Here is a 13,801-nt window from a genome sequence, read left to right on the forward strand (position 1 = left end):
TGAGGGCTACTCATGTGGTCCCTGGGGGCTACCTGGTGCACGCGGGCACCGTGTTGGTGACCCCTGCTGTACAGTGAGCGACATCCTCTGTCCTTAGACCCTCGATCCGAGTGAGGAAAAACTTCACATATTGAGAAAAAAAAACCTTTTAACAGGAAAAAAAAAGAAATGGAAGAAACCTCAGGAAGAGCCACAGGGGAGGGATCCCTCTTCCAGGACGGACAGACATGCAATAGATGTCGTATGTACAGAACAGAACAACACAATCACAATTTACAAATTACATTGACAGTATATCTGATACAAATTATATAATATGTGTAAAGTGCGTGGATCCAGAGGATGACTCAGCAGGCAAAAGCATTGCCAAGTGGTGCACACAACCTCCTCTCCAATGTGAGTGACCTGGAACAGGGCAGGCCACACAAGATAATTAGCAGTAAAACAGAAAAGATCAGAGAGGTATCACATTTTACAGAAATATAGATTTTTGATATATTAAGATATATACATAGTAAAGCAACGGAGAGCAATGATCCAGTAGAGGTATGATCTGTCAAAGTGATGGGCAGTCAGAGCCAGGAGAGAGGGATGCTCGCAGGGGCCCATGGTCCATCAGAGGGGAGTCTGAATGAAAAGATAGGAGGAGGAGGAGAAAGAGGAGGAGGAGGAGGAGGAGGAGGAAAAAGAGGAGGAGGGGGAGAAGGAGGATAAAGCTATAGAGAGCTTTATCCTCCTGAGAGAGTGGCAAAGCTTGCAGCTCGTGGGGAAAAAAAAGAAAAGAAAAAGAAGTTGAGAAATGGCATGTTTATCAGAATAAACATTAATTGTTTCTCATTGGCAGGACAATGTGAATTCTAATACTATAGTTAACTCATTAAGACTGAGACTGACCCACTGAAGAAGCTATCAACTGAAGCCAGGGATTAATTAAAGGTTAGGTCAGAAACACACATTTTGAATTTAGATTTAAAGGCCTTAATAGAGTCAGATTGTCTAATGTTTTCATTAGGGCTGTCAATCAAAATATTTAATAACAATTAATCGCTCGTGATTAATCAGTAATGAATCGCACATTTATTATCTGTTAAAGACGTACCTTAAAGGGACATTTTTTAAGTTTTCAGGATCAGCTAAGTCAGTCAATAAATATGCTTACTTTATGCAAATGTGGGGTTAAATATTGTTTATTATTGACACACGATATATATAGAATGCCTTCAGCATTTACACAAATAATACATTTCACGTCTTTCCCCAATGATCTGAATACATCGCTAAATTTTGTTTGTTGTTTGTGCGAGTCCGTCATCCTCACTCCCACCCTCGTATGTTTGTCATTAGGTAGCTTTAGCTGTTGATCCACAGCATGCGTGAAATGAGGTTTGTCGTTGGCTGGCCTTAGCGGTGCATTCATGGGCAATTATAAATATCACGTTTGTTGTGACTGCCAGAGCTGTACGTGCGGGGCGATATTGTTTCTTTTTCGATGTTAATATCTTGAATGTTCATATCCAGATATTCAGCCTTATTCCATAGTAGTTCTTGCGTATGTAATAGTTTCGATTTCGTCTCTTTAAAACATTTCTTTCAAGGGGGGCTCTGAATTCCACCCCCGTGCCTTGGCAAATATGAAAACGTTTCCAAAGAGATCAGGAAACGTTGACATTAAATCAACTTGATCTGCCTCCTTGGCACTGCAAAGGAAAAGGAACATATTATTACAAAGTATTAAAAACCTGTCATAGAAATGTTTGGCAGACACGGTTTGTGAAAGACACCTCTGACATGTAGTGGAATGTAATAGAAATTATTAAGATGTGTCTTAAAGCTATGCTTTGTTGACTTTTAAAACAACCAAACCATATAGCTCTCTTCAGTGTATAATTATTTTTCTAGTGCTTATAAAGTGTAACTATAGTCGGGTGCACAGGTAGTCGAGTTGTTAGAGCCAGGAACGCAGTGGACCCCAGTTGGATCTTTCTCCCTTTCGGGTCTCTCTACTGTCAAATAAAGGTTTTTAATCTAATTTAATTTAAGTAATTTTTAGGCCCTGCATGACTTACTAGTGCTCGTGAGCATTTCGGATGAAGCGCAGTAATCCCAGTATGTGGTCAGGGTAGGGTTTCTTTGCCCATTTCTCCACTTTCTGGACCAACTCTGCTGGGAACTGCTAAGGAAAATATAATTAGACATAAGAAATAGGACTTACAGAAGTGACAGTTTTCCTGTTCCCGTCACCTTATTTTTCCACTGTCTGAAGGATCCATATTGTTCCATTGAGCAAATGAGTTCTGGGTCAGCATTTCGGCAGTTTGATGCCTCCTCCCTTTTTCCAGTCTTTATCAAGTATTCAACTTTCCTGAAAAACAGTTAGATTTTGGATATTTGAGTTGCTAAAATAAAGAGAACCTTAAAAAGTATGGTACAATATTCACTGACAACAAAACAGTTGTCAAAACATATTTCATAACCTCTAACTAGACATGAAAAGGATTTTTACAGAAACCAGCCCACATGACTGAACATGCACACTGTTTGGCACGTGCTCTATAAAGCATTAGCTGGGCGTGGAGGTCCTCACTGCAGTGTGCTCTGTCCGAACTGCACAACTGGGTAACATGGGAGCTGAAAGGAAGTAAACAGCACTTTGCTGCACTTCCACATCTTCTGTGTCCCTAGCTTGATGTGGAGAGGACAGAAATGAGTCCAGGAACGGCAATGGGCAAAATGTAAAATTTCCTCTACTGCGTACCAGCCCACGTCATGCACTGATGGCAGCGCAACTTGTCTATTATTATTGTTTAGTAATATATCTGGAGGCCAGGTCATGCCTCAAGCACTTTTTTCACATTCCTTGGGCCATTTCTGATGTTGTGTGTTCCTGGTGGGGCATCATGGATCTACTTGGTCTCCAGTGGTGTTTGGATGGGTGATCCAAGTCAGGTGGTATCCAAAGTATAATATTTCACTCGTGATCACAGACTTACCAAACAATAGTTTATATGCCAATAACAAAAACAGAAATTTAATTCATCTATCTATCTTCTTTACCTTTTAGTGGCCCAGAAGTATGGATGCTTCAAGCATTGTTCCACTGTGGGTCTGTTCTCTGGTTCTTTACTGATCATCCACTTGATGAGGTCCTTTGCCACCACATCTTCAACATGGTCCAACGTGTACAAACCTTTATGAATGTCCTTAGCATCACATGGTTTGTCGCCAAAAGGATGGTGTCCTCCAGAAAGGATATGATAAATCAGCATCCCCGCCACCTTGAGAATTAAGAGAACAGTTACAAGCAGTATTTTCTCCAAGTCATTGATTCAGTTGACATAGCAGTAAATCTGACCTGTATATCAGTGCTACACTCATATAGTATGTTGGCGTCTTCAGGTAACTGTCTGCTACTGCCAAAATCAGCTAATCTCACCCTCCCGGTAACATCTGCAGGACAAATCAAAGAAGACAAACTCAGACATTAAAATCATTTTTCATATATATTAATTCAAATATTGTTATTTTTTAATATTTGAACTGCTCTCACCAATCAAAACATTCAGTAGTTTGAGATCACAGTGGAGAATTGGAGGGTTGTGAGAGTGAAGCACCTTTAAGCCCTGGAGAACCTGTTTGACAAGTTTCTTTTCCACCTCTCTTTTATCTTTCTTATCTTCATCTTTATCTAAACTCAACTCTTTTGTGATATATTCTTCCAGGGTGTATTCACAAAGCTGAAGACCAAGATATTCAAAGTTCTCATCCTCTGCAAAGTCAATATATCGTAAAATAAATGGATGATCAAGTTCAGGAAGTCGTAGAAATCCCAACTCATTCATCAGAGTTTGATAATTGCTTTTAGTCATTCTCTTGATAGCGACCTCAGCGCCATCATCTCTCAGCCCCAAGAAGACGTCAGTACCATCACTGCCCTTCGCGATGCGGAACTCTTTATCATTCACATAAATCATGCTCCCAACTCTGGTCATTCTGCTTCCATCAGTGCTAATCAGCTTCTCTATTTTTTCTCTCCATCTCTTGCTTATTGGTCGCCATTTCTGTGAAGTATTGCGGTGAGATGGCATTAAAGCTGAGCTTGACTCCACTGCTGTCTGATCACTTGCAGCAGTGGACACTTCATCACATTGGTCTTCTTGATTTAGCTTAATTTTGTTGTACATTAATAATTTAACTGTCATTTTGGGAAAGCAAATTTGCAGTAGTTCTAAGATGCACATTTCTCTTCTTCGGGGTAACTGTAAAAAAAGACAAAGACATAATATTACTATTATAACATTTCGAGCCATTTTAAACTTCAGACAAGCTGCAAAGAATTTAGGATGTGTATTCAAATGTGGCACAGGTTGAATTCACATTAATCTATCATTGCATTTTATTAGTAATCTAATCAATTTTCTAATATTAAAGACTGATAAAGCCACTCACCTTCTACTGAAATAGATAAACCACCTGTTCACAGTGTGCCCTAGTTACCACTTTATCAATTCTAAAAAAAAAACAAACTCAGAAACGTTGTCTTTTTGTGACGATCTTGGCCACAAATTACGCTCAAAACAGTGATATTTTCCAAAGTTGTGGCCACACTTGTCTTCTTTCTCACAATGAGTCTGCGTTATCGGTTGGATTTACAGTTTTTTAATTATCTGCCTCTGACTGACCAGAGTAGCTCTCACCTGCTCCATTCACTCCAATGTAAATTGGGAAGAGGATTTTCGAAACTGCACCCTTATTTAACTTGCTCCTATTACCACATTTCTGACACTAGGACCACAAAATTTTATGAGTGTGTTCTTTAAGGCCTTTCTGGCTTGCTCATGAAAACATTTTGCCGATATCATGTATGATTTTGAATATATAGCACTAGTTTGACATCCTAGATGTGAGGCTGAAACCACTCAGAAATCAGCTTTCTCAGTCACTGTTGCTACGGCTGAGTGACAACCATCCCCGTGGCAACCGAGATCAGCTGGGCCAACAGAGAGAGTGACAGACACACACACACACACACACACAGACACACACTCACACACACACACACAATGACATGCACACAAACACACACAAAATGAATGAGACCAGGTGAAAAGATGGAAAAAAAGATTTCAAAAGTTGACATCTCTGGCATACTTTGGCCTAGACACACCATTCAAACTTTAAAATGTAGATACAAGTTCAACTTATCAACATGATATTCAACTTTTGCTTTAGCTTTTATAGTTTTTTCGTCGCGGGGCAAAGCGCACAGCTCACTCGCGTGATTTCCCGGTGGAAATTGTCTAGTTTCTTTCTTTTGTTCTGCATTAAAATAACTGGACCCACTTGGAAATATGTTACTCCTCTATTAAATCAAATATCGGCAGAATCTTCACTGTTGACCAAGTGAGATATTTGCATGTCAAAGTTTAGATCATTGTTAATGACAGAAGTATATGTGCCACACCCTGACCGATACTAACAACTACGATTCAGAACTTCCTCATTCACGCTGTCAACCTGAATTCACCGTTCATGTAGGAAATCTTCAGTTTAAGAAGGAAGTACAAAAGTAAAAACTCTCATCTGTAAGTAAAACGTTCTGAAAGTAGTGATGATATGAACTGATCATCCTCACTGATAATGAAGAAAGTGTCATAAACAAGAATAGTCTTGATCAAAAACAGAATGCAAGAAGTGCTGCTCAACTGGAAAATTGTTTGGGGATCTTATTTGTTCAGAATTATTGAAAAAGTCTGAGGCACTCAAGAGGGAGATGAGATGTGCCTGTGTGTTATAACCATCAAGCTCTTCATCAGGACAAGTAAAAACTAGTGTACCTGGAAAGATTAATCCTATATTGTAAGTGGATACATTATCTATTGAAAATTCTGTCTTTTATTGATAAAAGAATATTTTAGAATATACTTACAACACTGAAGTATGGTGTGCGCTGTGAGCGTGAATCGTACTGAAGCTTTCTCCGTCTTTTTGTCTGACCGACCGATTCGCCGGTTACAGCCACACCTGTCACATGCGCACTGCTGAGCTGCTGAACAGGTTGGACTGATTGTTGATGAGTAAGCACATTAAAATGGAACTAGCGGTTGTTATGCTGTCATATGTTCCGACCATTTATTAGTATAGTGGTAAAAAGAGTTTGTTGCCTTGTTGAAAAAACAAGCTAAAATGTTTCAATCAATTTATGTCATACAGTTTAAGGCTGACCAAGCAGCCTTATATAAGATTGGTTCTTTTATGGCATGGATCTTACCAGAATCTGTGTAAATTAATAACTAGAAGTGGACACACCTGCCAGGCTTCTTCCGTGGAGGTTACTCGAGGACAGACTGAATGCTGTCATGCCCTATTCCAATATCTGAGGACACATAATAACATTGTGCGTGCAATAACAACATATACACATATACTAAAGTAAGGAGAAAGTCCATTAATTGTACTTCACTAGCCAAGTAAAGACTTGAGACATGAGGCATGGGTTACACATTGTTAACAAATTAACTAATCTATTTGAGACTTTTATATCAGAAGTTATGCTTTTTCTTGCTGACTGCTTCTAAAACTCTGAAGTCCTGAATCCTCTTTTCATTTATCTTCACTTCCACTCGGTTCCACTGGGCGACTCAGAATCCTCAAAGTTTGTGAATGGCATTGTAACACTGAAAACATTTGAACACTGAAACATTTCTTAACATCCATCTTACATATCTTTGACAGCCATCTGCTGAAGGGCACAATCATGTAATTGGATAATTGAAAATAAACACTGCATCAGAGTTAACTGGCTAAGTTGTTAGCAGCTTTGTAAAAACACTGAACCACACAAACCCTCTTAAAAAAAAAAATTGACAATGTGTAATTATTGTTTCAGGGTTTGTAAATGATTATACTGTATCACTCACTGGTTTGTTTGCCTGGGTAGGCTCGGTTTGATGGAAGATGCAACACCTCAAAAAATTATAATGAGTTGTTAAAAACTGTCTCGTACTTCTGTTCTCAAACTGTGGTGGTATGTGAGCTCCTTCTAGTAGTACGCACAAAAATCCAAGGAACATTTATAGAGAATAAAATACATCAGAAACTTTATTTATAAAATATACCAAGCGGCAACCTTGAGAGCTGAGAAATGAAGCCAATGCAGTCCCTCGAATGGCCACTTGAGGCTGGCTCCAAAAGTGAGTCAGTCTCCACTGCATCTCCATCTTTTTTTCTGTTTGTCTAACTCACTCTCTCTTCCTGTTCACAGTTAGTAAGATCAAGTCATTCCCCAGAAATGAATCAAGTTAATGCTCTGTCTACACAATATTATGAATATTTTGTTTGCAACAAAGAAAGCAAGGAAAGTAATGTATCCTGTGAAGGGAGACTTGATGTTCAATTAATGTTGCACTTACAGCTGCACACACACCCACTCCCACACACACACACACACACACCACCTACACTCCTGCCAGACACCAGACATCATACATAGTCCTGAAATGATTCTGCAACATTTTAAAGCTTGGCCTGCTGCAAAATGTTTGCCATAAATTCATGTTAAAGAGAAGGTCATGTCATGTCATGTCATGTCATGTCATGTCATTGTCCGTAACCGCTTATCCCTTTCCATGGGGTCACGGGGTGTTGCTGCTGGAACCAATCCCAGCCTTGTCTCAGGTCGCCAGTTCATCGCAGGGCCCTCACTGATGAGCAATGTGGGGTTCACATGCTCTACCCGCTGAGCTACAGCCGCCCCTTTTAAAGAGAAGGTATTATAATCATTGATAAAATCATTCAAGTGAGACATTGGGAGAGGACGTGAGAAAGGGAGTGGTGCAGTGTGCCTGGGTAAATTAAGGAACTGCACTTAAAGTTTGTCACTCTGTCTCTAATAATCAGAATGACAGTTGAATACTGGCATTGCAAAGTAGAACAATGTGCAATGTGTGATTATGTTTGAAATCAATGTACTAGAGGTTAGTAATGTAATGAAGGTGATTGTGTTTGAAATCAATGTATTAGAAGGTAGTAATGTAATGAAGGTTGTTGTTGAATGTTAAAGCATTGAGATAAAGCAAAGTAGGGCAAAGGTGGTTGTTAAGGAAAAAGAAGGAAGTAGCAGAGTTGAACTTGGCTGTGTATGTGGTGAAAAAGTGTAAAATGTGATTAAAACCAATGAATTAAGAGTTTATAAAGCTAATGATAATCAGTAAAAATGTGTTGAGCTGAGGACATGAGGAAATGTTAAAGAACTGGTCAGATCAACATGAGGCCTAGAGGATGTGTCAGAACCTGATCACGCGTTGGGCACGGACACAGACCTTGACCAGCGCATGTTAAGGTATTATGAAATCTTAATCGAGGAGTGATTAGCCAGTGGATGGAGGGATGTTCAAAAATAAGGGCACACAACCAAGCTGGTATTGGAAGCAAGAGGGTATAAGACGAGAGGAGCACAGGCTAGAATCCGTTCTTCCACCCGCTCCAGCCCTGAGACAACACCTGAGACGGATTACGTTAACAGCCTGGACATCGCAAAAAGGATTGCAAGAAATCTTCAGCAGCAACAAACCAAGGGAATAAGATCATAAATCGGATTAACCATTTTTCCAACAAGCTGTGGATTATAATTTAGCATTGGAATACTTTTGTTCACTCTGCTGGGAGAGAGTCTCAACTTCGAGGGATTTTTGAAACCTTCGGCCAGGGTTGGTGATTTATCTCAAGTTTGGGAGATTTCAGCAGGAAGGGAGAGTCAAGCCATGGATCGACCAAACCCTCTTCGTCTCGGATCAGATCAAGTAATTTAACCGACCTCAGCTCTTAATTTGATCTAGTATTACCAGCTTTAGATTTTTTAAATATTTTTGAATAAATGATTGATTGATTGTAATTGAAATGAATGTTGAGCTGTATGCTTCGCCCTTGCTAAAGTCTATAGTACCAACATAATATAGTTAAAGTTAAAGTAGTGGACACTGATTTCATATCTCTTTGATGGAAGTAAAAGTCAGTTGTTAAGTGTACATAATATCTTAAAGGTTCTTAAAGGTTACTCTAGCCAACCAAATTGAAACATTCCCTTAGGGTTTACCAAAAGCACTCAAAATCCATCCTAGCACCATACCAAGTGCACAGATCATTTAGAGCTGCCGTTAACGGGCGTGGCTGGTGGCCGTATCTGACTCAAGGTCTATTCATGTCAGGTGCCAAACCAGAGGAAGCAGGGAAGAACCTCGGATTCAGGGAGTTAGAAGCTAGGCGAGTCTCCTTATTACCAGCTAAAAATCCCTATTCAAGTTCCCACTTTTTGGCAACCGTTCTGTAGGTTTAGGGATCTAACCCTTTAAACAGAGAGCTGGTCGAGTACCTCCTGCACAGGGGTAAAAAAACAAACTCAAGAAATAATCGGGATTCTGGAAAGCTCTAATGTTTATTCAAGTTGTAATAATACATATATATATTTTCAGTACTATTCAATTAATGAACAAGGTCCCTTCACCTTCTGAGTTTAAAACATTTCTGTAAAAGAACATTTTATTTATTCAACGCGGGCACAAAGACCCATTTAGATATTTGTGACAAACAGGAATTGCAGTCTTTGTTTTATGTACATTTTGTAGGTTGTAAGTCAGAATTCAGTGTTTTCAAAGAACAGAACCAAACCTCTTTATTACTCTTACAATCTTTCTGAAATGGCAGCACATGTGAGAGACTATGGCAGAACGGTTAACGAGATAGGATAATCAAGAAAGTAAAATGACTCACATAGTTTAGTTAAATGATGGATAAATACACACACACTTGTAAAATTATAGGAAACCTTAACTATTGTCATCTTCAGGTTCTTTTCAGGTAATATTGATGCACCAAGCAGTGAAAAGAACTATAAGTTTTGCAACCCACATGGTTGGCTGGTCCAACTCAAACAAAGCATTATGTTTTTGTTCATATGACATCCCTTTTATATGATCCTTAATATGTAAGATACAACTAGAAGTGTTAGGTAAATGTAGCAAAATAAAATAAGAAGAGTTCCTGATTATGATGATTCTCATGTAAACGTACAAAATCTTTAAAAAAAAAAAAAAAAAAGTACAACTTCTAACCATAACAAGTGAGGAGAAAGTCCTTTGAATTGTACTTTTATTTGATCTTTCTAATCTACTTACTGTTACTGTCAGCCTTTTGAAAATACACATATGCAAAACTTTACAGGCTTATTTGACAGGAAACATTTTGACGTGTCACAGTAAGTAAAAGCACAGGTGTGAATAATAAAATGAATCATGACTGAATTCCACTGAGCTGCTTCAGTTTCAGGGTCCTGGTATTGTTCATGCTGGTTCACTGCCAGGTCTTATTGGGACACTTCAAGAGAAAAGAGACACCATGAATATTATTCGTAACATTTCCTTTTAGCGATTATGATATCAGGTGTGAAAAGGCCTCTTGGACCATCTTTGTGCAGTGCTGCTGAGGCCTTGCTCTGGGCTTGGATTGGGACACTACGACTAATGTTGTTCTTTGACACCAGGACTGGTTGTGCTTGGTTGAGACTCTTGCACTGGGACACCCAGGTGCTCCTCGTGTGTGGACAGCATTGTGAACCTTGTGACGATGTCTTCTCTCTGAAACATTTCCTTCAGGGGGATCTCTGAATTCCAACCTTGGCTCTTGGCAAACTTGTAAACGCATCCGAAGAGATCAGGAAACAGCTCCATCACTTTAACTTTCTCTGCATCTTTGGCACTGCAAAGGAAAAGGAACCTTTCATTGCAAAGTATTGAAAACTAGCATATATGGGTGAATGACACCAATAACCAAAGTATAACATCTTGTGCTAGTAGACTTAATGACTCCTGCATTGTGTTTTAGCTTTCATTTGTTATGCATCTTCTTCTTTTGAACTGTTTGTGATCGTAATAATAATTCAAGGGAATGTAGCTGACGGATCAGGAATCTAATTTAAATCATGCATACTGCACTGACAGGGCCATCAAAGATAAGGTCTGACAGATAACATTCTCAGTTTCTGGCGGTTGGCTTTAATAGCTGATTATGACATATAGTTGAATTATAACTCCAAGTGCTGATTAGGGCTGCTGTCCAGTGAAATATTTAGAACCAGCGACTAAACAGGATTTGTTTTCAAATAGTTTTGTCAAATGTACTCAAATTAAGTGCCATGTTTTCTTTTTGACTTCCTACATTTAACAGAAAAACTAGGCTTGTTTTTAGTTTGAAAACTCTTTTTCATTTTAGATCACACTACCTTGTTCGGCATGACCCGGCCTACTCTGCCTCTGATTGGCTACATCCTGCCTGACCAGAGGTGAGATGCCTCACTCACAAGTGACAGTGTGAAAAGGGATGCTGCAGTGATGCACCACATGAGAAAAATTATGTGTTTTTTGAAAATTATGGTTTAAGGTATGTAAACCAATTTTACTAGGACCCCCAAATAAAAGTATGAACCTGGAAATTAGCACAATATGACCTCTTAGCTGAGTTTCACTCACTAGTGCAACCCTTTTTCCACTGTCTGAAGGATCCATCTCTGGCTTACTGTTCAATTGAACAAATCAGTTCCAGGTCAGCATTTTGGCAGTTTGATGCCTCCTCCCTGTTGCCAGTCTTTATCAAGTATTCAACTCTGCTGACAAAAAGTTTATCTTAGAATATATGAATTACAAAACAAACAAAAATATCAATTAACCTAAAGGTTCTGTTCTAATGTTAAGTCACCTCAGAAACTCACTGACATTTGTAACAATGCTGATAATTAAAAATACAGCCTTACAACATAGTTTTACTCAACAGTGTGTCATTCCATATGTCTAGATAATGACACAAATCTTCTGTCATTGCTGTTTATTTGATATTACACATAATATATATATGGAAGCATGAAGTGTGGTGTCTTCAGTATTATTTGGTAGTGAGGGGGTGTCTAATAAGTATGTTATGAATCTGATTTGGTATTGTATTTGATTTCTTATTGCATGATCTTGTATGCAACAGTATATTGCTTGGGCCCTATTGTTTTCCGAATGACCACTTACCACACGTAAGGGCATGTATTTTCCCGCCAAAACATATATTGTACACTGCAGCTATCTAGTTTTTCCTCAGTTGCTAGCTGTTCCAATAACCTCACTAAAATGCTTAAATTCAATCCACTCTGATTGTTAAAAAGTATCTCAACAGAAAGATGGTATTGACACGATCCAGCTGTGATCATAGGAATATTGACATTTTTTGTCTAAAATATCCAAAAATGTAAAACATACTGGAGCATGTGTGGTAGTGTTGCATTCACCACAGGCAGGTAGATGAAAAGGGGTCCTCAGGTACATAGCTGACCTAGCTATTTCCTGATTTAATGAGGCTTATGAAAATATCTGACAGAGTTGACAGAAACTGAGGACACAACTTTGATAGGCAGATTTTTATGGAAAATATTGTTTGTATATACGTTCATTTCATGCATTTTTTTTTTTGATATCTATTCCCCGTCTTTTTCATTTAATTTATATGTTTTCGCAATTGCAGTACTTTTTGAAAGTTTTTTGGGATGGTCAATATTGTGACCTCTTGCTGAGGACAAGTGCAATAACATGGATGTTCTAGCCACAGACCATACATTTAAACACATTTTCCCCAAAAACATAAAAAAGAGTATATTGTAAAAATCACATAGGTATATACAATTCCTTTAGATTGAACTTTGTAAGTATGTCAATCACCAGTTGCACAAAAAACGATGATATGAATTCTAGTACCGAGTTGAAAATAAAATGATGGTTTGAAACACTACTGTGAGAAACAGTTAACATATAGATTTGAAATTTTAGATATGAAACAGTAGCGAGCCTGCTTCATTCAGAAATATATTACCTGAATACCCCCTGAAACGGAAATTGAATTTCTCCTTCAAAATAAACACACAAAGTTAGCGCATATCACAGTGAGAATATGTTAACTAATCCTGCTCTAATTATCCTCATTTAAGCTTTTACGATTTTTTAAACTTTAACGACCTTGGGCTTAATTCCTAATTTGCTATTGGGTCCTTCCATGCCAGCTCACCTAGGGCCCCCAAATTTATGCCATGGATTTTCTGGAAAAAAAATCATGGTGAGCCTTCTATTAGATTCATGGAATGTATAAAATCATATAACTGAACTCCAAATACTTTTTAAGTTCTGAATTTTTGACAGATTCTTCATTCTATTTAAAACCAAATGGCTATTTAAATGAATGGATGTTGTCAAATTCCCAGAATGTCACTTGGATGTTCAGGAAAATCCAGTGACAATCCAGTGTAATGCATGAGGTTAAGAACACACATACAGAGAATCACAAAAATGCTTCAGTTTAGCTCATGGGTGAAAACTTAAAAACAGGATTTTGCAATTGAATGGATGTTCAATATGATTTTTTTCAAAATCCATGGAGTGAGGTGGAAAAAGTTCTGGATTTTGGGTGAGTTGGCATAGAATGCCAAACCCAAGGACCCATCATGAAATAACAAATATGTAATAGAATAAATTATATATGTTGGGTGCACTGCAAGAGGAGAAATTATCTTAATCTAACACATCTTAAAGTCATATTAAACATAATTATTTAGGCCCTCGAGTTTAAACTTGTTTTATATTCTGAAAATAACTTCCAAAATGCAAAATGCAAAAAATGAAAACAAAATGTGTATGTTGATAAGGTTTATGTGGAAAACTTCTTGCCTTAAATTGGATGAATAAAAAAATCAACTCTGACACAATTGTTCAGTATATGAATT

At 38.2% G+C, this 13,801-nt stretch overlaps 1 protein-coding gene across 2 annotated transcripts; it reads right to left on the bottom strand.

Moving 5' to 3' along the window:
* Window positions 1-671: 671 nt before the first annotated feature.
* LOC119027851 (serine/threonine-protein kinase/endoribonuclease IRE1a-like) lies at window positions 672-6,215 on the bottom strand. 2 transcript variants are annotated; one of them, XM_037113339.1, is made up of 6 exons: window positions 5,927-6,215; window positions 3,548-4,256; window positions 3,353-3,447; window positions 3,055-3,275; window positions 2,242-2,362; window positions 672-2,173 (listed from the first exon to the last, which is right to left on the bottom strand). In XM_037113339.1, the coding sequence occupies exons 2-6, from the start codon at window positions 4,236-4,238 to the stop codon at window positions 2,066-2,068; spliced, it is 1,236 nt and encodes a 411-aa protein (XP_036969234.1). In that variant the 5' UTR covers window positions 4,239-4,256; window positions 5,927-6,215; the 3' UTR covers window positions 672-2,065. The 2 variants fall into 2 exon arrangements, with proteins under 2 accessions (XP_036969234.1, XP_036969235.1); XM_037113340.1 differs by having other exon boundaries at window positions 672-2,170; window positions 5,927-6,211.
* Between the last annotated feature and the right edge of the window lie 7,586 nt (window positions 6,216-13,801).

Source organism: Acanthopagrus latus, chromosome 10, assembly GCF_904848185.1.
Source record: "Acanthopagrus latus isolate v.2019 chromosome 10, fAcaLat1.1, whole genome shotgun sequence".
NCBI classification, from domain to species: domain Eukaryota; kingdom Metazoa; phylum Chordata; class Actinopteri; order Spariformes; family Sparidae; genus Acanthopagrus; species Acanthopagrus latus.